Here is a 27113-nt window from a genome sequence, read left to right as displayed (position 1 = left end):
GCAGCATGTGACCCCAACATGCATATCATAATACAGGTGTATGCATGTAGGCCTAAACAAATAATTTTGGAGTCAACTGGGCCTGAGCTTTCGATCCTAGCAGAATCTTCACGATGGCCATTTTTTGCCTCAATTTTGCTGTAGGATCTAAAGCTCATGCCCCTTTTGACTCCATTTTATTCTATTGGCTCGCCACAGTTGAATAAGCAGTTTTCAGCAGCTTTTTCTGCATTCAAATAGATAATTATCATAGACACATGCACGTCTGATAACATACTGGGGTAGATCCAATATACGTTGATTGCAAAATATCATAAAGCGAAATGATGGAAAACGTAAAAGGAACATTTTAGTTGCACATACATGTACCCGCCTGCACGAGCTAGCAAAACCTCACTTGCCTGCATGTAAGGAATTGGTGGTGGACTAATATCAACTTGTCCGATGGCCCATATACAGACAAGATGGTATTATTTTCGCGCCCTTCCATCATTTTCGATGACTTCATATTAGAATTACTTATCAAAACGAATTCAGACAGGAAGTTATTGATCAATACCGAAGAGGTATAGATAATCCAACACTCTTACAATTTTCAATGCATCAACAACTATATAAGTGGTGGAAATCCCTATAAAAAATCACGCTTCCAATACGTATTGTTTGAGAACCGGAGATTGTTCCGGGTGAGAACAAACGTGTGTTTATACACAATATGATTATGTCCCTCAAAGTGTGTTCAGTAAGCCAAAATACGAATACTGACTCGTAACCAAATAAGGAAAACTAAGTAGACTGCAAACAGACATCTTAAGCTTCCGAAGAAAAAAAAAAATAAAGTTGCTGTTCAAAAGTTCCAGACTCTATTCTAACACAGGGATACTAGTAGTTTAAACAGGGAGATGGGAAGAGCTGCTAACCCTAACCCTAACCCTAACGCTCTTCCCACCTCCCTGGTTTAAATAGGCCTAGAGATAGTTCGTGGATATGATTATTTCGTGAAGTACACATCAAGCCGTTATCGTGTATCTTACCTATTTATGTACGACTATAAGACGACGTGCGCTGAGCTTCTGCACCTATTTTCAATCGCGAGTGTGAGGAAATACAATCTATCATGGGGAAATGTATTGAACTCAGAATCCCACTTTCAGTCATGGCAAACAATGTAAATAAATTCCAGTAGTAAAGATAATCGAAGACATCATTATGGTAACACTATCTATACGTGCCATGAAACAGAATATTTTGACACACAAGGTGAGGTAATCACACACTTAAAAACGAGTAAAGGAATTCACCAGTCCCATATCATAGTGCATTGAGAATGAGTGATTTACATACACATCATAGCACAGGAAGATCCCTTGAAGGCAAGAATCAGTTTTTATAGAGATTTAATAGAAATATAAAGAATACTTGAAATTCACGAAAGAGAAATGGTATTAAAAAAATACCGGTACATTATTTACACAATAACGAACATGGTTTCGTTGTATAAAGAGTTCTTCTTGAATGTGTAGGCATTAAATTTTGATGACGTGTAGTCTTTTACTTGACGTAATAGCGGTATGCTACGAGGTCGGTGGCGGGAATGCCAATGCTTTTCTTCCTGTTGTCTGTGTTTCGGGAGAAGAAGTAGCCGCACGTAGGCTTGCTTGTGGTTGCGAAAGGAGCGAGCGAGTTCAGAGCAACAAGAGGAATGTGCGCGTCCCGAGAGTGGCCGCGGGACGGAGGCGATCCCACCTCGGTGGAGTCACTTGAGGCCTGGTCATCGATGCCGACGACACCCGACGGTGACGTTTTGATCCTTGGGAGGGTGCCATCCGTAGATCTGCGATAAGAAGTTAATAATGAAGACGTAGAAGAAGTGAGGACTGCAAGCATGTTACATAATGGGGGGTCACAACCATAGCATGTGATGAATTCATACACAAACAGACCTGCATGTCATATAAGGAGTTCAATTTTTTTCATAAAAAAGAATATAAGATATTTTTACTTGAAAGCCTAAAGCCGGTACTCCCATCCGATGTACACGACTTGAATGCATTTTCTTTTTTAAACCCGATCAAAAAAGAATTGAAATGAAAAGTCAACTCTATCTATAATATCATTGCAATTTGACAGAAGTAGATTTATATATTTCTAGGTGAATTATATACCCCGTAATCGTATTTAGCTATTTGATATTAAAGTGATAGTGATACATTTCGAACGAAAAATTACCTGATATTCGAGAGAAAAAAGGAGTTCGTGTCGCTGATATTCAGTCACTTATAGATTTAATGTTGTATTTATAGTTGCAATGAAATACACGATTGGTACAATGAAAAAAAAAATGTTAAAACACTCTAACAATCTACTTTGTCGCCCTTGTACAAGTAACTCAATATTGACTCATGCCAGAGGAGAGCTTTCTCAATGAAAGTATTTGTTTGAAAACGCACTTGAGGGTCGGCGATCGATGCCAGTTTGCATAATAGATTTCATGAAACATGTGTCAATGCAATTGATCAATTCCTTTCCCAGCGTCCATGTTCCGTGCGAGTTGTTTGCGCTCACCCAACTGCATCTTCTTTCAAGGCCTAAATGTAGAATACCCGATCAACCGTTTCGGCTATACTTTGATGGTTGTCACTAGCTAATAGCTGTCAAACAGGCATCTTGTTTAATCCCTATACTATATCTATAGACCCAGTTTCGCTGATGCTAACGTTGTATTCAGATGTCACAAATTCATACAGACGATGCAATATTTGCGCCCAAGTATATCTTGCGCAGAAGAGAGAGCGGCGTTTCATGCAATGATAAACCCCAATTTATGTGCTCTTGTTCGATTTATTAATATTACGCAGTTAAAAATCAAGAGAAAACTCATTTACTAACACGCTATCGTAGACCTTTAATACTGTATCATGCACTCAACATAATGAGTTCAGGATGCGTAGTTTACCATGCTCATAGAGAAACAACACTAAACTTCTCGTGTATTGAGCATGGGGAAACCATCATCTTGCAAAATGTATGCATGGTACCTGGTAGGCATACGCCATTATTATTTTGATCGTTATACCTGTCTGGCTCGCGTGTCAACGGATTGTCATTTATTACAGCATTCTATGAAAATTAATTAACTGTTCACTTCAGTTACCGTAGATATAGTCATGGTATAGAAAAACAAGAACAAATGAAATATAAGGACTTCTATAGAGGGTGGGCAATCCAGCATTGTCCTGTTGGTTGGACAGTAGACACGTCCCTATAACGCACAAGGAGCGACAAACCAACGTTCATTCGGTTCCTCGTTAACCTACAACAAAATTCGCGGGGGGTGGGGAATCCCGAAAATATTGTCGAATTATAGGAGGGGGGGTTCTATAAATGTATGTTTTTTCCCCGAAATATTTCTATTAGGGGTAAAGTTTTCAAATCTTTCCCCAACAATCCTGAAAGAGGGTCCCGATATAGGGTAAGTTTTAAATCCTCGAAAAAATCCGAAATATACGTGTATGTACAGGAGTAGTGCGGCATCTTGGTTTTTGCCCCGATTCCCCTATTGTGCTTCACTGTGCATATTTTGTTGCAATGCATGCCGGCTGGCCTTCTTTTCGCAGGAAAGTAGGGCCTACATCTTCTCTTGTATATTCAGTATGAGAAAGTCCCTAAAGATATTCTTGTTAGGGAGTGCTGTTGTGCACACTCTTTACCTCGGCATTCTCGGTTCCTTCATTCAAAGGACAATTTTGCTAGCGAGTTTCCTTCCAAAAATCTGTGATAGATCATATAGGGTAATTTTAATGGTTTCCTTTCAAAAATCCCCCGTAATTTCCATCCTCAAAGGGAGTAGGAGCAAGCATGTGTATGGTTGACCGCCTGAGTGGGGGATACAGTCAGTACGAATACGATCGGGAGGAGAGACGATATACAATATTACAATATTACAAGATTAACACTGTCAGCCGGGTTGTCACACCGCTCTTTCAGTTAAATGTAATAGGCTTTGATTTTGTCATCTTCGTCGTATGCATCTCATACTTCATAATTTCTCATTCGTTACAACTGCAAATTATACATTAAAAATAAAAACATGATTTCATTATCTTGGAGTCTATACGCCCTAAAAGTAATGCAGTATTGCTTTTATGTAGATTCCTCACATTGATTCACATGTATTCATTCTGTTAAGTTTGTATTCAACAATTTGCATGCACCCTCAGTTTTTTATATCATGTTTTTATTTTGCATGTAAATAAATTATGGTACTTATACATGGAACATTAAAACCACATCGAACTAAACCAATTCGTTATTGGTAACCTGCTGATATAACTATCGGTTGCACAGAACCAGTCCGGAGGTGATGTCATAAACCCACAATTGAACCAGAAATTCATATAATAATAATGTAGTGGCGTCTTGACACATTGGTTTTGGGAGGATCATTAAACATAATTATTACAATGATCATAATGATGACTTTAGTCATATGTCAGAAGCTCAACAACAACAACAACAACAACAACAACAACAAAAAGCTACCACGACGTGAGGGACTTATTTAACCAGCTTGCGTGCAACAAATCTTAGCAACTGACCGGTTTCCAAGCTGAGAGTGGATGTTGCTCGGTCTGACTGGCGCGAGGACTTCGGTGGTAGTCAACACCCGCGGCGTCGAACCCGAGCTAGATGATCCAGACGACGCACCGGAGAAAGGTTCCCGCATGAACCTGCTCCAAAATGCTGGGTTTGGCAGATTCCCGGTTACGTACTGGTCTCCTAGGGGCACGAGATCTGATTTACGGGTTCCGTAGAAGCTCTGGTTAATTTGTCCCTGGAATCCTGAGTTAGGCATGATGACTTTTGATGATACTTTGCAAGTGCAGATGTCCTAGATATATCTTGCGTACAGTGTGATCTGCAAAGAGGGGTCGTGGTTCTACCGATGCGTTGGAGATGCTCTTTGACAAAAGCTGGATAGTGCTTCTTCAACTTTCCAAATGAAATATCCCTCTTTCTTTTCTTTCGCTCTGGATGGCCACAGGGATATGCCCCTAGATTTTTGTATGAAAGTGTGCATCTAAAGATGAGATAGTGGCAATTAGACCTACACTGCGAGGGGCCCGAATTTAATGTACTTCTGTTGATTTAGTGGGTTTGTAGCGTATTGTTTGATACTTGGCTAGACTATTGTCAGTGGCGCGCGCAATACCTGTGTAACGCGCACACAGACAGGTTTGCTAGTCTTTATATACAGACCAGTTTCGAAATTCTAAGTCTCTTAGTGCGGTAGTGTTTCAAAAAAAATAATTTACTAAAGGTCAACATATCTCTTTCATCTCCAATAACACACATTTCAAAGATATCGATGCAAATAAATTCACGTTTTCCGAACATTTGATGAATTTGAATTTGAAAGACTTAGCAATATTACTGTGGAATTTAGACTAATCTGTCAAGGCCCCATTGTTGCCAACGAGGGAGCGTATCGTTACTACCTTATTATGCATCATTGGGCTTACTCCACTCAGCCGAGGGGGTCTCTATTTTCATGCTAATGACGATCACTTATTTGTATAATTGAGAACACACTAAACTTTCGATCTGCTATACCCACTCTGTTTAATGACAAAGCTAATCGATCGATTCTGTATTTGTTATTCTTACGAAGTATACCACGCCACTGTTCTTGACTTGACTAGAGATCTTAGTTTTGAGACGCCAATAGCCACACCCCCACAAAGAAGGCACAAACGAATTATTGGTATATTATCGGAACGTCTCTTCCCTCAGCCGTATAGACTGCATTCTTCATTCAACAGGCCAGTGGGCCTATCAATTTTTATTTATGATATTCAACATAACAATTCTTAATCCCTTTCCTTCTCCTCTCTCCCTCTTTCTCTCTCTCTCTCTCTCTCTCTCTCTCTTTCCATAATTATATCTTTTTTTTTCCTTTCCCTCAATCTTGCGAACAGACTACACGGGGGAATACAATGGCTCTACCATGTCAATGTCTACCTTTATCTTACGGATATGAAATTATGCTCAACTGTTATCTGCGCACAATCCGCGCTTCATGATTATGACATCATAGATGATATGCGCGTTCCATCTTTCGTCTTCTCCCCGATCACCATGCTGGCATGTTGACCACTGATGTAAATTCAGTCCACAATGTATGAACAGGGAGGAGGGAACGTATAAGAAAGACAGCAAGATAATAACAAGAAGATGAATGATTTCACAACTATTTTTCATACGCGGTAATGCAGATTGATGATAGTACAAGTTTCAGAAAAGCATTGTGAAGGAGAAAACATGGAGACTCTGCCGAAATGATCGCTGTACCAGCAGAGGTTCGAATCTGGGACCCACCGGGTCCTCCAGTATACACTGCTAACGTATCTCGTACCGTACAGTCCACCGACCTCTTCGGTCCTTACGGGGAACCCAAAATAACCCACCACAGTGTCGCGTAAGTACAGAAATACACTGTATTTCGTCAATTTTTGTAACAGATTAGAATTAGGAGGTGTATGATCTTTTGTTTGGATTCGGTTACACTTACATGCATTCATGCAAACGTACGAAAACTGCATGAATTTTATCTTTTATTTCTAAAGGATAATAATAATGATGATAATAATGATAATTGATATGACTTATATAGCGCCAAATCCACTCTGCATAGTGCTCTAGGCGCGGAAGGAAGAGAAAGTGAAGGAGATAAAGGACATACAAATATCAAATACATGAGTAATCCAATGGAGGACTTAAACAGGTGAGTTTTTAGACTGCTTTTAAAGGAGTCTGATGAAGAACAATTTTTATGGCTGAAGGTAAGTTAACAAACATGTTCATCTAGTGGGGTTTCAATTTTACAAATGTTATAAAAATCGAATATTTTGATTTTACATTATATTGTGTAACTGTAAATATGTTAAATGAGGAGATGGATGGTTTTTTTTTTAATTCATCTCTATTGTGCATGTTGCAGTGTAAGTAGCAGCCGTAAAATTTGCATTCTGATGTGCTCCTTGCGATTGTAATTGCGTGCAGTGAAGTGTTAATTATTCAACACTTCCAAGGGTCCATGCACTTGACTGATCATATCCTTGAATATTGTATTCTTGCTAGACTATCTCACTATCTCTATAGACTAATTCAACACTAAGCAAAAGAGGCCCATGAGTACGACACTAGGTAAAAACGACCCACTAGTGAGTTTGACATTACGTCATTGGGCCTAATGTTTCGGTCTCGTGGGCCTTGTTTGCTTAATGCCGAATTCTTTGGGCCTTGTTTGCTCAGTGACGGACTCATGATGGGCCTTACATTCGCTGTCGAACTCATGTGCTGTATGACTCGTGGGCTGTGTAGGCCCTCGTGGGCTGTATGCAGAGATGCCAAGTTCAAAAAAAATTTATGAGGGAGATTTTCATGACTTGGCATCTCGGCGAGCGAATGTGTTCCCAAGCGAGGGTGTGGGAGGGTTTCCCTCCCTCCCCGCCCACCCCCCCCCCATAGCCTCCCACGGTAGGGAGCTTTTTCAATTTTTAGCTCTTAATGGTGCGATCAGGTGCATACTTAAGTGACTATTTTTTACTTATTTTGAAAGACAAAAGGAAAATATACCTTCAATTGTAACTATCAATTTAATCCTTTGAGCTATGCTCCTTATTATGGGCCCAAATTGCAGATTTTGCCCGATGCGTGAGAAATATGAGTGCCATGCGTGAGATCGTGAGACGACCCCTAAATGCTTGAGTCTCACTCAGAATGCGTGAGACTTGGTAGCTCTGTGTATGACTTATGGGCTGTATGATTCGTGGACTGTCGTGGGTGTCGAACTCGTAACGTGCACCTGTCACCCCTTGCTGCAGAATTTGAAAGTTTTTAATTGTGAAGTGATTGATTGTTTAGTCTTGCGCTCGCAAAGAACATTTCATTTTCGTGCCTAAGAAACAAAGACAAACAAACCAGGTGGGCATGAGGGGACAGAATAAAATGAGCAGTTCGTGTATTCAGTGCCTCGTATAACAACAAAACATTTCCCTGAATTCCATAGCAGATCTCCAAGTTTAACCCAGAGGAAAGTCATCCGTTTGAATTTCGGTGTAAAATCATCATAATATACAACTTGAAAAGGAGTGAGTTACAGATACACGTACAGTGTATAATAGAGTTAATGCCGTACGGCGTAATACGTTTACCTTCGATGCCGTGAAGTCCTCCGATTCTTTCCGAATGTTGTGCTGACGTGTATATACAATAATTACACATCTTTCCTTGTGTTATTCCGACATAGTATCGGTCAACATGCACGATTATTTGTTGTACCGAAAAGGTGGGTGGCGTGGAATTTAATATGACTGGAAGCACGTGAGCATTCGTCATTATGCCCCATCCCGGTTGTTTTGTTTTCATTTTGTTTTGCTGAAATGTAGTCTACCGGTTTTCAAATGCTTTTTCTATATTGTATTAATAAGAATAACTAAAAGGATAAGGAATATAATTATTGATGTATAGGGGATAAACAGGACATTGTCTACAGAAGATAAATGCATCAGACATAAGCACAAACTTTTACAACTTCAACAGTGAGTCATTTATTTGCATTCTACCACAAGTATATCATTTCAATTAGCAACTCTGCACTAAATAACACTTCGATAACTAATTGACATTATCATCTGACTACACGTAAATTATTACAATAAAACTTCACTCTTTACGCAAAATGCTCCAAACAGATGTACAGATGACATCATGTATTAGTTACGTGATTATCATCAATGTATAAGCACTCAAACTAAGTCAGTTAAACAGGTAACCCGATTCCAAAACATATAACAAAATTTTAACGAGACAATTTGGCAATATTGTCCAGACTTACAATGTTCGCATGTAAACGTCTTTACTTTCAAAACGTCGTTTAGCAGTCAGATACACCCTTATCAAATCTAATTCAGACCAACAGATCGTTTTGATTTAATGCATGTACATTCTTAATATCGATATACATTCCCTCTATTGTCCCCTTTAAATACTTGATCTTTAATTAGAAAAAAAGGAGCTCCACGTCATTAGTTTATCCTTTAATTGGCATAATCATGTATACATCACTACACTTACGTGTATTCTGCCTTTTTTTTCTTTATGTCTTTTTGTTGTTTTCCACTGATCATAACCATCAGTTTACATCTACCTGTAAAGATTGTATTGTGTTCTGATTTCTCGATAAGAATACAACACAAAAAACTTTACGCTTTAATTGTATCTAGACATCATATTTCACATATTTCATATGTACCACAGGAATTTGTTCTGCATTATGATTAAAGTGAGTTGATTTGGAAACGATTATAGATATACAATGTTTCTCAAATCTAAAAGAGCGCACATCAACGCAGCGATATGACTACTACTTTGTTTCGATTTGTTTTTGCAACTGTTTATGCAACCACTGTGTAACGGTACCGAAATACTGAATAAACATGTAAATCATTTCAGTGGAAAGGCGTGTATGCATTAAGTGTCAAAATGATGCAGAAGGGTGCTTTTTTGTCAGGGTAATGGTTTAAAGTTTTCAAATCTGGAAGATATAACACGTGTGCTGCGATATTTTTTTCCCACAACCTGACTGTAACATCATTCAATTCCCTGCAACATACACTGCAATATCAGCCCGGTCTCTTTTCAAAGAGTTTCCAGAAATAATCCAGGTGGTCTTAAAATATCTAATCACCAATTCTCGTAGATTGCCATCCCCTACCCAGTGGTCTTTATAATATTGTCTGAGGCAAACTTTTGAGACAATTCTGACCCGAGATCAGGGCCCCGTTTCATAAAAGATGTAAGCGAATCTTGCTGGAATGGCAACTTTCAATAGCAACAGTCAATCAGGAAGCTGAATTCTTGTTATTGCCATGACAATTGCCATTCCAGCAAGAGTTGTTATCATATCAAATTTTTATGACAGGGGCCCAGGCGACAACATTTTCTCGGCCTGCGAGAGGGAGAGTTCATACATCAGCAGTGGCGGATCCAGAGGGGGCGCAAGCGGTGCACACCCCCCTTATTTTTTGTTTTTAAAAAATGAAATGAATCCCGGAAGTGGCACCAGAAATATTAGTTGGGCCCCCCTTTACAGAATTCCTGGATCCGCCCCTGCATCAGTAAACCGGTGGGCTACAAGGCAAATCAAACTTTCTTTCTTTCAAACTTATTATTCATTGTTGGAGGCAGATTCCACCTGTGGTCTCTTTTGTGGCGTTGAATCAACATCACGATGAAGAGTAATGCTTCCTAACAATTGGCAATCATTGGTATGTGCACCGATGTTGGCATTTCCTCCCGATCTATGCTTTTTCAAACGATTATTTCGTCTTAAATTAAGAATACATCGTGGTCCATTGATTAATTATATATCAGGACCAATTTATAGTGATCATAATAGCCAGTGTTTGATGATGGTGGACTACACGCACTGCAACTGTAACGCACTTTGTGACTGTTTGATGTTGTTTTCACAGTGAATCTACGTGTATAGCCTTCAAAACAAACTGTGTAGCAAGTTTCACTTCATCTTCATCAGTCATCTTAGCTTTTCCAGCAAAATATGGAGGATAGGTTTCTGAGTCAAAGTCTGACATGCCATCAATCACATGCCTGCAGTCGCTGGAGCGGTGACGCAAAGGTACCCAAAATTAGGGGGAATACCCATTCTCATTTTCCGATGTTCCGTCGTCCTCGTGAAGAAGTACCCGCACGTTGGCTTTTGGAAGGACGAGAACGGTACCATGGAACTGTGCGCGGCGCCGCGACCAACGCTCGGCAAGTTCAGACGCGGTTGCGACGCGGACTGCTGTGCGTAGAAGCCCACTGGCGTCACGGGAGCATTCGGGCTAGGCATGGCGTTGATGGTAGGTAGCTTGATGCTATGTATCTTCGTGATGGTCGTTTGTCCGCTCGTCCGTTGCCATGGTAACTGCGAAGGATCCTGGCTGTAGAGACGGACCAGTTCCATGACGTTGTACTTATTGTCGCCATAGGTGTTCTGAGTGTAGTCGACTGTTGGGCGAAGTTCGAGCGTTGACATCGGCATGCTGGACGATTTATCTGTAGAGAGATTGACAAACGATTACATTCTTGCGTAAATCCATCGTAAGATATTTTGCTGGTTCAAACGTTTAATTACAGATTACAATTCGCAGACCATGATACACATGCCATGATTAGCTAGGGTAAGCGAACAAAACGTGGGGTAACATTGAACGGGAATAATCTTAAAAGTTCATTAACAAGGTTTGGGAGGCCTGAATTGTGGTAGGTGCCTGGAATATCCTCTCTTGAGTTGCGTAGAGCGGAAATGATTTGAAATGGGGGCGCGATCGCATTAATATTGGTGCAGGCTGGTTCAATGCTTTTCTGAGCATCAAGATAATAGGGCTTATACGGAAAAATCAATATAGGATATCGTTATGCCAAGTGAAACGATGCATTTATATGGATCGAAAGAGATGCAGAAAAAGTTTACCAGAAGTCAATGGTAAGAGTAATCGAAATCCAAATCAGAACAAGAAAACCCGAGGGACAAAAAATAGTTCGTAAATATATATTCACTGTACATCATACAAAGTAAAATTCCATCATGTCAAGAAAAGGGGAGGGGGGGGGTGTCGAGGGAAGGATCAGGGAGGTGATTTCGTCTCACCTCCCTGGAAAGAGACAATATAAACTCCTTGGCCCGAATTCACGAAGGTGGTACAATTGAAACCATGGCTTAAACCATGGACTAAAACCATGAAGCGCCAAGTGTCGCATGGCCTATTTCGTTACGAAATCACAACATTTCGTCGACGAAAATAATGATCATTTTGTTAACGAAATGATCAACAAAATGGTCATTTCGTCGACGAAATGACTGATTTCTTAACGACTAAATTGCTCCATAGTCTCTGAATCGTTGCTATTATTTTTTTATTTTATGATACACGTCAATAAAATTTCATAACAGCTACAAAAATTGCACAATCTTCCTAAATAAGGTCACGGTTGTCAATGCTTTTGACAATGCTATTGACAATGCTTTTGCAGGAACACCATTTTCTCTTTTTTGGGGGGGGGGTGCGGAGGGCCATCGTAAATTTGTCATGTTTGTAATCATCGTTTTTCTGTATATTTTTACACAGAAGCACCTGATTTGTAATTTTAGACAGTGATTCATGTAGTTACAAAATTAATGCTAGCAAACGTACGCACAAGATTATCACGCGCATTTCTTTGATCGGAAAGATTTAGCTTCCTTCAATACACCCGGTGATATTCCGCATTTTGGTCACAGCAATTGCAGTAATTATGATAATATCTATGCTTTTTCCCCCTTTATTATTCTTACAACTACATGTACGTCCCAAATTCGGCTCGGTTATGAATTAGGGAACGTTGTTATACTATCATAACATGTAGCTATATATGTAAACGGCCGGTCAGATCGTACATATATCATTACAGATATTGCAGTTTTTTTCTTTATTATCTGAGATGATTGAAGTCAGTGAATTTAATATCTACGCTGAATACGCATGTGATAGACTACAAATTGTAGACCTACATTATACTAACCCTTGCAAAGTATATTTATGAGTGAAAACGGTTCAACCCGATAGGGCCTGTATAATAAAACGTTATGAGATCTTGGTTGTGTAGTGCGTCAGGGCTAAAATGAAAATGTACAACCTTTGATTATAATGTAAGGAGACTGCAAAATACGCAATGTTACTTAATTGAAACAATGAATTCTTCATAATGTAAGTTAAACAACTTATCTACACATACCTCGTACTCACGCTCAGGTGTAAGGAAGCCTTTATCTACGATTGTATACACTGTTAGTTGCATGTATTTCATAACAATTGTCTTAACATGCAGACATGTAAATATGACCGCTATAACTAAAAGGGACCGTTGTTATGGTAAGATTGAATACGTAAAGGTTGCAAACATTAATACATATTAGATATGCCTGTACGTACCTTATGCTTGCACCTGCAAGACGAAGTATGAATAGCGGTTGATTTTCGGTTGACCCTTGTGGTCCTCCCGTTCAGAATCAGGTGTAAACAAGTGCGCCGCTTTCACTTGTACATGAGATTCAACTTGACTGGACCATTCCTGAACAATGGCTGTCTCCAATGCAGCCAAAAAGTCGTCGTCTTTCCTGTTTTCTAACTTTCTTCTTGGAAAGATAAACTTGAAAAGTAAATGGGTATAAAAGAAATGAACAAACTTCTGTGTTCTATATTCGTTGAGTGAACGGCCCGGCTTGCTTTTGTGGGTGTATACCACGCGTGTAGTATTTGTGTTAATGGCTTTAGAAGTCAGCGAAGATTGCGGTAATCCGTAAGCCCACTCCTGGAAATAAGAGTAACAAGACATGTATGTACGAGAGTATTGCGTAGAGTTCCTCTTTTTCCAGGTGGTGGTTTATAGCAATGCAAAGCTTCACCGGTTACCGGGAGACAATCGGATTTCTGCCACTGACAGAAGATTAAGAGTGGTGCCCTATCATTTCTCGTTTAGTTTCCGCACATCAATACGCGAACAGCTCGTCGCAGAGGGGCAACGATTTGATTACCACTACTGTACACCTGTTTACACGCTGTGCAGTCTTGTCGATTGGCATTCGATTCTTGGAGAGTTCGCTTTTCCGGGTTAGAAGGTCGAAGTCCAAATCGGTGAAGACCTGAGAGTGCAAATGTCAGCTTTTACTGCTGATGTTGACGTATATAGCTGGTGAAAAAAAAAAGAAAGAAAGGAAAACATAATAGACATCTTCAAGACTTACAGCATCATGCCGTAATACAACATTGCGGGCGCAACGGTTGCTAATGGTAATACGATACTTCTTTGAATGTTTATTTAATACATGTAAGCACTTCAATTCATAGGTTTGCATCTATAACACCATGGACCCTACTTATGCTAAAGAGAATTGAACCCCAAGTGTAGGATTATGTGGATTGAGTGTATGCAGAAATATTAGGAGGACACATCAGTGAGGTTTGAGGGAAATCGGACAATCCGCTCCGAAAGTTGTGATTTTGAAAGTTTCCGCAACACAATTGCTTTGTGATTAGACTGCAACAATTCGCAATGTGGCTGGACGACAACGACATACAGAAAAAAAAAAGAGAATTCAACATTTATTTTCAATTTTTCTAGCATAATGGAAGACCACTTAACTTCCCCATTCTGAAGGCAGTGAAAAGTGGAAGGAATTTGTACTTTTCATTAAAAATAAAAACTTAACTTCGTAAAATTCACTCTAATTATCAAATTTTCTTAACCCATCGTTGTCCTGTAATATCGTGCATAGTTGTAGTGTTCTAGGGATGGTCATAACAAAACTTTAAAAACGCATAAGTTTTGAACGACTGGTGTGTTCTGCAAATATTTCTGCACTCATCCAACCAATATATTTATATTTGGGCCTTTTTTGCCTTGATTATAATCATACACGCCCTGTATCTAATTGAATGATGAATAATTTTCAACGAATGCAAACACGATTAGTAAAAGGAACGTCTGTAAACGCATATTCAGTGCCGATAAATCGACCACTGACATACAACACGTATAGTGGGGCAGATATGTGAAAAAGATGCTCACATCCGGCGGAAAGTATGAAATTTTGCATATAGGGGTATTTTGAAGCGCTGATTTCAAAAATTGCCGGATCCAAGAGATCTGGCCACGGAGTCGGCCGCCATTTTGAATTCCAATATGGCCGCCGTCAAAGATCCCTATCTTCAGTTCTGAATGACATTAGCCATTGGAATTTGATACATAAAAGCATGGTGATATGATGACTTCAATAACAGACTTATTCTATATGTCTGACAAGCTGCACGGCAGCCATTTTGAATTTTTATATATAGTTGCCATGTTGGAGTGTTGAAAATCTCTATCTCATGTTTGTAAACTAGGCTACCTGATTGAGCGCGCGTTTGTAACTGATATAGTGCGCGCTGCTGTATTTACATTGTGACGTCAGTGAAAGGTGCATTATGCTTCCTTTTTGCTGCACTTTTTGACATGCCCGTGAATGTTAGTCGTGATGTTTGTCTTCGTAGCCACATTGGAATTCAAAATAGCAGGCATTGCGTTTGTCAGACACATCACATCAGTTAATATTTTAACTCAGTATGTTAAAATACTTGTTTACACCTAATTTCAGCGTCACTCACCACTTAGAAATCGAGATAGGGATTTTGAATATTTCGTCGAGGCGGCCATATTGGAATTCAAAATGGCGGCCATTCGATGTTTGTCAGACACTCCAAATCAATCTGTCATCAAATTCAATGTGTCAAAACGCTCATGTGTACCAAATTTTGGTGCCACAGGTCATTCAGAACTGAAGATAGGGATCTTTGAATTTGTCTTGAGATGGCGGCCATATTGGAATTCAAAATGGCGGCCGACCCCTTGGCCAGATCTCTTGGATCCGGCAATATTTGAAATCAGCGCCCCAAAATACCCCTATATGCAAAATTTCATACTTTCCGCCGGATGTGAGCATTTCGACCAATTTTTGCTACATATCTGCCTACTAGTACGAGAGGAAACTGCAAGAGGCAACTATTTGAGCCCTCTATTGGCAGAGAATGTACAGGTACACAGCGCTTCTGGCTCATTGGCACTGAACCAGGGGCCCCTGTTGCTGGTTACGGTGTTGTTTCTGTTTTTCCCCATAGTTTGGTATTTTTCTGTGAAATACAAAGTAACCCTCAGCATTTCTGCGAATATTACATTGTTGACCTGGCGTAATACTATCAGAATTCATCAGGTTAGATACTCCTTTTGTGGATGAATAATTCCAGCGGATTATTTCATCTCATGGATGCTGAAGGAAGTACATTTCCCGTTGGTTCACTCAAAAGCCCCGAAAAGGAGCTGAAATCGAAATTTATTACCTAACACCAAAGCTATCTAATGACGCAACTGCGAATTGCTGATGACTCTGATGACAGAATCAAACTGAAGTGAATGATTTATGCTCAGAAATGCAATTGTAATAAGCCTTGATCAGGTGTGAAGTTTTTGTCAGTCCTCAATAAACTCCATCTCTCTTCCTCCACCGCCCCTCTCTCTTTGTTTCTTCCTCGTTCTTTGCCAGCCCTTCCTCTTTCATAACTTGTTTTTCAGTTTATTTGACTATTTACTACACTTCCATTGTCTCGATGTATATATATTGTTTCGCTTATACTGTTTCATGTCTTTCTTTGACGTATTCATCTTGGCTTTAGTTCCATTTTTCCTGCGCCTCCGTCCTTCTGTCTTTGTTCAGACTGACAATAACAGCCCAGCAACTAAAAGATAATTCTGTTCTCTCATCCTTTCTCTGCGATGCTAATCTTCTACGCAATTCTCACTTGGAACAAAGCGTTTAAAGGAGATCGTTCAGTCATCTTGAAACGAGCAACAATGCAACAAAGGCTCTCCAATTTTCGTGCCTCCAGGGGCCTGCTCGTCGCCCCCTCCTGGTCGATAATTCGGAGTTGTAAAACATAAAGAGGCAGAGCTCCGATGTCGTAGGCAAATCGATTTTCATCTCTTCTTCGGTTGAAATACCTCTACAAATAAAATCCGTCAATAATCTAAAAGCGCCTTAGTGGCCCACTTTGCTGGATGTCTGTAATGTCAGATTCACCTATCGCGGTTACAGTCGTTGTTCATTCACGTCGATGTGTTTCGATATGTTTCGATACGAGGTCGGAGACTGGTGTCGTCTGGTGTGAGTGCCCTGAGCTATAGCAACCATCTCAGGTTCCTTCGATTGGAAATTCATCATGGTTAACTTGTGATACTCCATTCACATCGAGGAAGAATCGTCGAGATCCCTGATGTGCACGACATGCAACACAATGTACAACGATGTTTGTCGTGGTCGGTAACATCCATATGGATATTTGGTGAAATCGAACCCCGGACATTTCCCTGACAACTCCTGCAGTTGGAGTTCCATTCTGGAGGAGCCTTGCTCTCTTACTTCACTGACACTTGCATGATTGTCGCAACTGTTGTAAATATTTCCTCTGTCAAACATGGCTTCGCTCACGATGTTGGACATCGTTCAAGTGTGCCAGCGCAGAAAATGGTAATAACGCTTTCTTTTTGTGTGTGTTGAGAATGTCCTTCATTCTCAAAGGAGACCGAGATGACGAATGATAGAGATGAAAATAAAACAGCAAAAGAAGCAGCAAGAAGAAGCAGAAGAAAATAAAGAGGAGGAGGAAGAAGGAGAAGAAGGAGAAGAAGAAGAAGAGACAGAAATAGGATGAAGAAGAGGAGGAACAGGAAGAAGTAGAGAAAGAGGAGGAGAAAGTTAAAGTGAAAGTAATTTAGGTTTTTTTTTTTCAACTCTGGTATTGGCAAGAAGGAAAATAAAGTGAAGGAGAATAATAAGATTGAATAATGATGAGATGGAGACAGAGTACGAGGAAGGAGATGATGGAGAAAAGAGGAGAGGAGATGAGAGAGGAGAATTATGAAGAGGCAAACTGGACAGTGCAGATGTAACGGTCATGATGACCATAACCATGATAACGATGATTGTAATCGTTCTTCGACACTTTCTCAATCGAGATGATGTCATCTCAGAATTCCTCAATGTTTGTCGTTACGTTTGAGACGGTCTTTTTGTGTAAGAAGCACAGAGTTAATGGTTAAATTTGCAATCCAAAGGAGCTTAAAGACCTGGCGACCATCACGTGCTCGATCCCTCCTCATGTTTCCTCTGTCTCTTGTTTTGTCCTTTTGTGTTTGTAACTAACTTTATTTCTTTGTTAGCCATTATTCGATTGTGATGAAATTGTTCTTTCTTATTCTTTTCTCATCTTACTCTTGTCCCATAAAGACCTTTCAGCCCCTAAAGTCATCCTTCTTTTCAGAAGTTAACTACATAATGTCAGGTGATTATCTCTGCTTTCTTCTGATTTTTTTCCACAGGGAATACCAACAAGCAGTCCCACCCCTTGGCGGTAAATACTGGGGCGAGAAGTTGACGGAGTATGGAGGAATCGGAGGACACCCGTTCTTGGGTCGGCGAAGAGTCCGGGACCTCTTCGTCAGCCGCAGCCATCGTCATTTCGGCAGCGGCGTTGCTAAACCGTGAGACCAGTTTGTGTGCTTTAATTGTTTGATTGCATTTGTCCCACAGTCTTTTTGTCTATAATTTTTTATTCCATGTCATCTATTTCATCCTCCATTAGTATGCTTCTCAAGTTTTAAATGATAACAACCGTTTGATCAAACGCACTAAGCATCCTTGAGAGTTTAAGAGAATGTCTCGAAACAATCAAATGGTGTTGAATGAGAATGTGACGTCATATCTCTGAATTCATCTATTCCAAAGTCAGTCTTGTTTCTATTTGTGGATATGTGATTTTTAATCAAACTGACGATCCCTATATAGCAAATTCTAGGGAGAGCGAGGTTGAACTTCTCCAGTCTCCCTTCAGTCCAATTTATTCGTCATCAATTCCTTCTGCCTTGTGAACCCAGTTAGATCCAATATTCCATGATAAATGAAAACAGACGACAATCGTCAACATTCTTGTCAAAAGAAATGTCTCGGTAGCTGACAGAAATAATGATCCGAAAGAGTACGTATTGGATGTCATTTCATTCCATGTGTTCCAAAGTAGCAGGTCTAGGCCTGCATTGATCGTTCAAGTATTCAATTAACCTTGATTTTGCTTCCGTGTCGAACAGGATGATGTATGACCAGCCATACAGGCTGACTGATTTGGCGAAGAGCGGATGCCGAATAAACGATGAACGGTAATGCTATGCTTATGCTTCTGTTGAAATCTCGAGATGCGGACCAGCAAAATATCGTTAGGTGTACAAAATTGTAACTCTCTGTGTTTGACTAAAACTTAACACGATATTCATGTCTGTAAAATGACGTGAACATACACTGACTCTTGGGGGTTACATTAAACCGCTGTTCGGGTGTGGTTTTTGAAAACATACACACACATATAAAAATGAAAACAAAGAAACTACTCAAAATTAAGTGTATTCATCCCACGAGGCATGACCTTCTCACAGACGCGAGTCTAGCAGATAGCAATTCCTTAAAAAAAAAAGGTCAATTCAAATTGAATTGCTTCCATCGTTTGGTGTGACAAGGATGTGCAGAATGTTACCTTCTATACTGTATATGTAAAGATATTGCTTGAATGAGTCTCCTCCGTTAGTTCATATCATAAAACCAAGTCATCTTGCCAAATGACTCTTATCGTCTTTCTTCCTTGCAGCTTATCGGCGCCTATGAAAACACCTTTTGAAGGGTGAGTATCAAGATGTATAGGTTTGAGGAGCAGAGAGGCGCCACTGCGTGCTCATCTAAGTAGTTTACTACTGACGATATCAAGGGATGAGATAATAGCATACTTTGCATCATCACTCCCAGAAAATGTGCAAATTTATTAGGCTTTTTCTTTCATTACTATTCATGCGTTCAACTCTTTTCTTGTATATTGTTAATTTTCAATGTTAGATATACTAATCTGTTTATTACCATATGTGTTTATTTTCGTCATACTTAAAGCAGTGGTACTCCTACACGACGCTCCCCGTAAGTCTTGAAATCGTAATGGTTTACAGCACAAGACAACCATGATAACTGGGATTCCTATATAATTTCTTCACATCAAGTAGATGCAAACACTCTTCTTGGGGGTATTGACGTCACAGATATAGTGCATCAAGTTATGGTAACCACATACATTCATGACTATAATCTTGTATGCTACTATCTACGGTGAAGAAACATACTGTGTAATATAATGGTGACGATCTTTCTTGAGTAGTTACCACTGAAGCAACGCAGATAGTTCTAGCTTGGATCGAACAATAGCGAGCTTCGGATCTGCAACGCGAACGCTAAAGACGACGCCTCCTCCCGTGTCGAGCGATGAAAACAGCTCTCTCGCGCATGTGCATGACGCCATTTTTGGCCTAATGAGCGTCATCTTATAGCGTTCGCGTCGCCGATCTAAAGCTCGCTAATGCCTTGACCGAGCAAGGGTGTTAGAGTGCGCGGAGAAATCAATGGTGATTTTCCTCTCGTGATTATACACAACTGCAGCTTCCCCCGACAACGAGACCGCTGGCCTGGCAACCATCCGTACTACTCTCATAAGTCTATGTTTGAAGTCTTCCCGGATGGCAAGCCAAAACCAGATGCAAAAGGTAATAAGTGCCGTTCGACGCTTATCAGACAATGATGCTTGATAGTCATTTCTTCTTCTTCCGCCTCCTCTAAGTAAGATAGAAATATGACATAAATGTGATAATGATAAGCACTGGGATTTTATACAAGTAGAAGCATGTACACATGATTTACATGTTCAAGATTCTCACAGAAAACCTACCCTGAGCTTCTCGAAATCCAAAAATTCAAAGTTCAATAATCCTATTCGGGAATGTTTTATGATGATGATAACTGAGTTTCCCTTTATGTGTGCGTTTGGGGATGGGGCGGTAGATCAATTCACAAGGAAAACAAGTAATGAAAAGATGAGAGCTATATGTGATAATGGATACAATAAGTGATTCTCACACTCAAGTTTAAAGACATGCGAATCGGCACAAAAGTGTGATTAAAAAACAGGTGTGATAGGCATCTCTTATATATTAGTAAGATTACCGAGAACCTTTCTGTGATCGTTTCAAATATCGACATTTGTACTTGCAGACATTATTCCATCATGGGTGACAGATGTTTTAATTGCACACTTCCGTAAAATCAAAAGTGCGACATCAGAAATGAAAGCAAAACCATCAAGCCTTCAGCAAAGTCTCTATTTTACTTTGCCGTGTTTATACTCCATCGTCATAGCAAGTAAACAATATCAGATTTGTGCAAGTTGAGCAAAGAAGCAGCATCTTAGGGATGGTTTGGAAAAGTGACATATATTGTCATAAATTATCATAGCATTTGCACTCTTTTGCGGTCTCTAAATTGCGATCTTCGTTTGTATCCTAAATCTTCCTTCTGTATTTTTTGTGAAGTACTGGAGAATTCAATCTTTCTGTATTTTAGCGGGGAAATAAAAGACAATTCTGCAGTTTATCATCTGTTCCTCTAATGTTATGTCGGAAGATTAAGTACTGTTTGTTTCACCAATCTTACTTTGTTCTTACAGAAAATGCGACAGACGGCAGAGCGTCATTTCAGTCGGTAAGATACAAAAAATAACATATCTGATTTCTTCTGTCGATGTAATTTGCTGAATTTGTGTGTTTGTGAGCTCGCGCTTGTTGAAAGTCATTGTTAAATGAATCATACTGTCGGTATGTAGTGGGATGGTAATCATTCAAGAAAATTAGGTGTGTGAAATGATTTAGTAATATCGGAGGACGAGCAACATTACAGTTATATTGATCACCATGAGAATGGCGACAAATATTCGCGTGAATTCCCCACTCCTTCCTTTTGAGAACTAATGGATTGTAGGTAGTATTGAGTAATTGTAACCATCAAGCGTAATGAAAGAGTTGAACAATGATGATTTATAGTAACAATAACAGAACAGAAAGTGACGGTTATTTTGAAATCATTTTCGTTATAGACCAGTACAAACTCTTCGTACGATGATGCCCTTCGTCGGCTTCATGACAAGCTCTACCACACGTCTCTCTACCAAGACTCCTACCGAGGCCGTGCCCGAGACTCCAAGAACACCGACTACCAACATCCATCCGCCGCTTCAAAATGGGAGCGGCTAGATTCAGTGCCGTTGACATGGCAACGGGATGTCGAACCAGCCAGACTGGAAGCAAGAGGAGGGCTCCTAGGTGGGAACCCAGCATGCTTAGAGAGTAACCTGATTAGAGAAGAGAATACCGATGACTGTGACAAAGAGCAAAATGACTGTGACAAAGAGCAAAATGGATGTGAAGAGGAGGAGGAGGGGGAGGAGACAGGAGAGGGTGAAGATGCTGGTGATGATACCAAGGAGACTTTAATGAAGAGCGACTCCGCTGGGCAGCGCGGCATCCTAGTCGGTGACTCGCAAGGACTACCAAAGTCCTCCAAGAGTGGTTCCGTCGGCACGAAACGGAGCGTCAGCTTCAACGACACACCAGAGATCCTCGAGAGTCGTGAGAACACCAGGGACAGTGGCTACACCATTCCCGGCACGGGTCCCTGCTGGCCACCGAGCACATCCCTCGTCATCGAGAACATCCGCGGATCCCAGCTTCTTGAGCGCCGAGACATCGCGGTTCCTCTCGCTGCTTCCGGCCCAAATTCGATAGGTCGGAAACTCCTCTCTTCCTCAAAGATAGGGGAACACATCAGAACTTTACCTCACCCGTCTGCACTGCGTTCACCTAGGCTTCCCTCCGTACCGCTGCCGTCTTCTCTGGTGATGGAGTCTGGCGCACTGAAATCGGCATCGGCAAACGATGTCAGCGAACAGGTGGACGAAACCGGGGATATACCAGAATGTGTTGAACGTCTCTCACAACCTTTCAATACGAGCATGCTTTACAGCAGGCAACAACACCAGCCCTTCACGATTCCCCTCAGTTATCGGACTCAAGCTGTTAAACCTTCGGCGGCTCTTCCAGGCATCCGATCATCGTCACACCCCGTGCGCAAGCTGCAAGACGAGCTGGCGAAGCGAATTATGATCCGGAAGGGGGCAGGAAGTACCCCTCTTGTCCTCCCACCCGCACCCCTCTCAGACTGTCTCACCCCTTCAGGGAGTAAGACGCCTCACCGCCTGGGTCTCCGCTTCAAGACTGAGGCACACAAACGGTGAGGTTTCAGCTCATGCATCTTCAACTTTTACGTTTTTTATCAGAAATAGATGGTTTCATGAATGCTTCGTTCTCATTCTTCCACTGCGTTAACCATGGTCTGTAATGGTTCGACAACATGAAAACCGCGTCATGAACTCTTATGCAACGCAACATCCTTGTTCTCACAAACCAAATCAAGCTTCACAAGAAGCATGCGTCCATCGCACTCGCTGTTTTGAATTTGTTGCAGTAGTCTGAAGCCTTTATTATGTGTGTCTTCATTTGAAGGTAATTTCTGGAACCGTTAAAAGTTAGTCTGGAAAGAAAGAAAGAAAGAAAAAACTTTTAACTGGTCTGCAATTCTCTTATACTGTTTTCCCAGACAGGACGACGTCAACATGTTTAAATATCAGCATCTTCATTACTTTTGAAGATATCTTCTGCTTTAAAAAAAAAAAACTAAAAATAAAACTTTACGTTAGAATTGTTATGATCTCATTTCTCGTTACCTTCTCGTCTCACAGATACCATGCGATGTATCCGGAGCAGACACCGGATCTGCGGAGCTCAAACCATTCTGGCAGAAAATGTTTCTTTGACGGTGACCATTCGTCAGTCTTCAGAGGTTAACGGCCACATGATGTCATGAAAACTGTTTCTTCTTTTTTTTATATATAGTAATGCAAATGCTAGATCAAGAGAGTCGTAGAATCTCCACAATTAATTTCAAGCGTTCGACGAATTTTGTATACAAGATCACAACGAACGTTTAATTGACTAATGAATACAAACCATATATTTCATGAGATTGCCACAGTAGGTAATGGTCTATTAGTAGGCCGAAACCAGGGAGATATCACTTTATCTCATGCAAACATACGCTATTCTGTTAAAGTTTCTCTCTCCCTTTCTGTCTCTCCCTCTGTCTCTCCTTCTGTCTGTAGTTCTGTCTGTCTGTTTATCTATCTATATATCTATATCCTCTTATGCAAGCTATTCGATTCGTTTATTCAATGCAACTAATTACTTGACAACCTTGGTAGATTTAAGAAAAATTTACCAAGTAACAAAGAAGGAAAGCCGAGACAACACTGTACATAGAATGCAAATAATGTTGTAAATAAATCTTTAGGATGCACTGTAAGTGCTTGGCTTGGGCCAGCTTTTCGCACGTCACGGACATGGGACATTAAACGATGCAGGATGTACTCTGGCGGAGAAAATCGTGATAAAGGACACATGGGAATCTAATTCTTGATCTTTGTAAATATATAACAAATCGGACGCAACACGCAATTGCTCCACGTGTGATTCTTTCAAGTTATTTTGAGCACCTAAAAGAAGATAACTGACGTGAAATCAAGGAGTCAGCGTTGAAGGTGTTCGTGTTGGTAATAGAAGTTGATAGCGACAGTTGAATCGCAGATGTTGTTGGTGACGATGACGATGATAGTGGCGAGATCATCGATACTGGTGTTGACGATGGCAACAGTCGCTATAGTGATGCCGACAATTATGATAAAGATGATGATGACTACAGACTGGATGACTAATGCAATAATTCATGACGATTATATTGACGATTGCGATGCCAGTCGGATTGCAAAGATGATACTGAAAATGGTGACGACATTTTGTAGCTGGTAATTATTGAGTTAATGGTTACGATGTTTATTATGATAATGACAAACTTGATCATTGCAATTCAATTTGAGTTAATTCAGTCGTACTGCATTTCCATCAAACTAATAAGCGTCAAACAGAATACAGAACATACATTTCACATAGTTTTCAGCATCGTGATTCAATTCATTTCAATCTTTTAAGCACTTCTTTAACTAAGAAAAAGAAAAATATTTATGAAACCATGCAACGTTGTATTATAAAATGCAATATTTTATATGACATCACCTCAGAAAGAAATAGAAATACACGTATATGGCCTAATTTTCAAATCGTTAACATATTAATCTGTAGAGCATGGGCGTCACCAGGGGGGGTGCGTTGGGTGCGAACGCACCCCCCTTCAGACCCTAAAAAAAAAAAAAAAAAAAAAAAAAGGAAGAAGAAAAAAAAAAAAAACACTTCAGTCTGCGAGCGACCTCAACGCCGGACACTAAATGATTATTATTTTTTATCTATTTATTTATTTTTTTTTGAAATTTTGCATCAAGGACAAAAAAAAAAAAAGCAATTCGCACCCCTGGTTCTGGCAGCACTGATTTTATACATAATTATCTACTAGTGCAAGTGTATTCTATACAGTGTTGACTATATACATAGATTTTGGACATCCTTCCCATACTTGGTCACTTCGACGCCACCTCGCTGGTCATACCTCCCCCAGTCATGAACATAAACCGACACCCTTGACTACCAGTGGCGGATCCAGGGGGAGGGGCGCACCGGGCGTCCCCCCCCCCCCCTCCGCCCCCTCTTAATTTCCAAAGCGAAAAAGTATAGCTACAAACGGCAGTTTTTGGACTGTAAAAATGTCAAAATTTTCAAGCTCGCTCGCTGGCATTTAGTCGTAATGCCATTCTCCTGAAGTTGCTGCCAGTAATTGCCGGCAGTTCCGCCCGGTGCGCCCCCCCCCCCCCCTTACTGCAAAAAATATAGCTACAAACGGCAGTTTTGGGACTTTAAAATGTCACAATTTTCAAGCTCGCTCGCATCTAAATTCTCATAATATTGCTGCCAGTAATTGCCAGCAGTTGCGCCCGGTGCGCCCCCTCAATTTCGAAAGCAAAAAAAGATATAGCATCAAACGGCAGTTTTGGGACTGTAAAATGTCAAAATTTTCAAGCTCGCTCGCATTTAATCGTTATGCAATTCACCTGATGTTGCTGCCACTAATTGCCAGCAGTTCCGCCCGGTGCGCCCCCTCCCTTAATTTCCAAAGCGAAAAAGTATGGCTAAGAACGGCAGTTTTTGGACTGTAAAATGTAAAATTTTCAAGCTCGCTCGCATTTAATCGTTATGCAATTCACCTGATGTTGCTGCCACTAATTGCCAGCAGTTCCGCCCGGTGCGCCCCCTCCCTTAATTTCCAAAGCGAAAAAGTATGGCTAAGAACGGCAGTTTTTGGACTGTAAAATGTAAAATTTTCAAGCTCGCTCGCATTTAATCTTTATGCAATTCCCCTGATATGTTACTGCCAGTAATTGTCTGCAGTTGCGCCAGGTGCGCCCCCCCCCCTTAATTTCCAAAGCGAAAAAATATAGCTACAAACGGCAGTTTTTCTACTGTAAAATGTCAAAATTTTCAAGCTCGCTCTCTTCGCTCGCTCGCATTGAATCGTTATGCAATTCACCTGATGTTGCTGCCAGTAATTGCCAGCAGTTGCGCCCGGTGGCATGCGCTCCACCCCCTTAATTTCCAAAGCGAAAAAATATGGCTAAGAACGGCAGTTTTTGGACTGTAAAATGTAAAATTTTCAAGCTCGCTCGCATTTAATAGTTATGCAATTCACCTGATGTTGCTGCCAGTAATTGCCAGCAGTTCCGCCCGGTGCGCCCCCTCCCTTAATTTCTAAAGCGAAAAAATATGGCTAAGAACGGCAGTTTTTGGACTGTAAAATGTAAAATTTTCAAGCTCGCTCTCTTCGCTCGCTCGCATTTAATCTTTACGCAATCCCCCTGATGTTACTGCCAGTAATTGTCTGCAGTTGCGCCCGGTGCGCCCCCCCCCCCCTTAATTTCCAAAGCGAAAAAGTATTTCTACAAACGGCAGTTTTTCTACTGTAAAATGTCAAAATTTTCAAGCTCGCTCTCTTCGCTCGCTCGCATTGAATCGTTATGCAATTCACCTGATGTTGTTGCCAGTGCCAGTATAATTGCCAACAGTTGCGCCCGGTGGCATGCGCTCCCCCCCCCCCTTAAATTTCAAAGCGAAAAAATATGGCTAAGAACGGCAGTTTTTGGACTGTAAAATGTAAAATATTCAAGCTCGCTCGCATTTAATCGTTATGCAATTCACCTGATGTTGCTGCCAGTAATTGCCAGCAGTTCCGCCCGGTGCGCCCCCTCCCTTGATTTCCAAAGCGTAAAAAATATGGCTAAGAACGGCAGTTTTTGGACTGTAAAATGCAAAATTTTCAAGCTCGCTCTCTTCGCTCGATCGCATTTAATCTTTATGCAATTCCCCTGATGTTACTGCCAGTAATTGTCTGCAGTTGCACCCGGTGCGCCCCCCCTTAATTTCCAGAGCGATAAAATATTTCGACAAACGGCAGTTTTTCTACTGTAAAATGTCAAAATTTCAAGCTCGCTCTCTTCGCTCGC

General features: G+C 40.6%; 2 protein-coding genes across 2 annotated transcripts; one reads left to right on the top strand and one right to left on the bottom strand.

The window, feature by feature from the left end:
* Positions 1 to 1551: 1551 nt before the first annotated feature.
* On the bottom strand, positions 1552 to 4855 carry LOC139725341 (uncharacterized). Its single transcript, XM_071636429.1, has 2 exons — positions 4599 to 4855; positions 1552 to 1834 (listed from the first exon to the last, which is right to left on the bottom strand). Exons 1-2 carry the CDS (start codon positions 4853 to 4855, stop codon positions 1552 to 1554), a joined length of 540 nt encoding a protein of 179 aa, XP_071492530.1.
* A 12259-nt stretch (positions 4856 to 17114) lies between these two features.
* Positions 17115 to 23460, top strand: LOC139725373 (uncharacterized). The gene is made up of 8 exons (XM_071636457.1): positions 17115 to 17167; positions 18019 to 18180; positions 18784 to 18852; positions 19335 to 19367; positions 20168 to 20271; positions 21228 to 21262; positions 21654 to 22846; positions 23355 to 23460. The coding sequence occupies exons 1-8, from the start codon at positions 17115 to 17117 to the stop codon at positions 23458 to 23460; spliced, it is 1755 nt and encodes a 584-aa protein (XP_071492558.1).
* The last annotated feature ends 3653 nt before the right edge of the window (positions 23461 to 27113 follow it).

Source organism: Diadema antillarum, unplaced genomic scaffold, assembly GCF_040938485.1.
Source record: "Diadema antillarum isolate AM-2024a unplaced genomic scaffold, OU_Dant_1.0 seq00000035_RagTag, whole genome shotgun sequence".
Lineage (NCBI taxonomy): Eukaryota > Metazoa > Echinodermata > Echinoidea > Diadematoida > Diadematidae > Diadema > Diadema antillarum.
Note: the sequence above shows the minus strand (reverse complement) of the source record. Positions and strands in the feature narration are given on the sequence as shown.

Excerpts from the sequence above, each read along its gene's own strand:
- LOC139725341 (XM_071636429.1), bottom strand. The coding sequence starts at position 4,855 with ATGCCTAACTCAGGATTCCAGGGACAAATTAACCAGAGCTTCTACGGA. Across the intron at positions 1,835-4,598 it reads CACTCTCAGCTTGGAAACCG|ATCTACGGATGGCACCCTCC; the intron begins GTCAGTTGCTAA and ends TTCTTATCGCAG.
- LOC139725373 (XM_071636457.1), top strand. The coding sequence starts at position 17,115 with ATGGCTTCGCTCACGATGTTGGACATCGTTCAAGTGTGCCAGCGCAGA. Across the intron at positions 17,168-18,018 it reads GTGTGCCAGCGCAGAAAATG|GGAATACCAACAAGCAGTCC; the intron begins GTAATAACGCTT and ends TTTTTTCCACAG. Across the intron at positions 22,847-23,354 it reads AAGACTGAGGCACACAAACG|ATACCATGCGATGTATCCGG; the intron begins GTGAGGTTTCAG and ends CTCGTCTCACAG.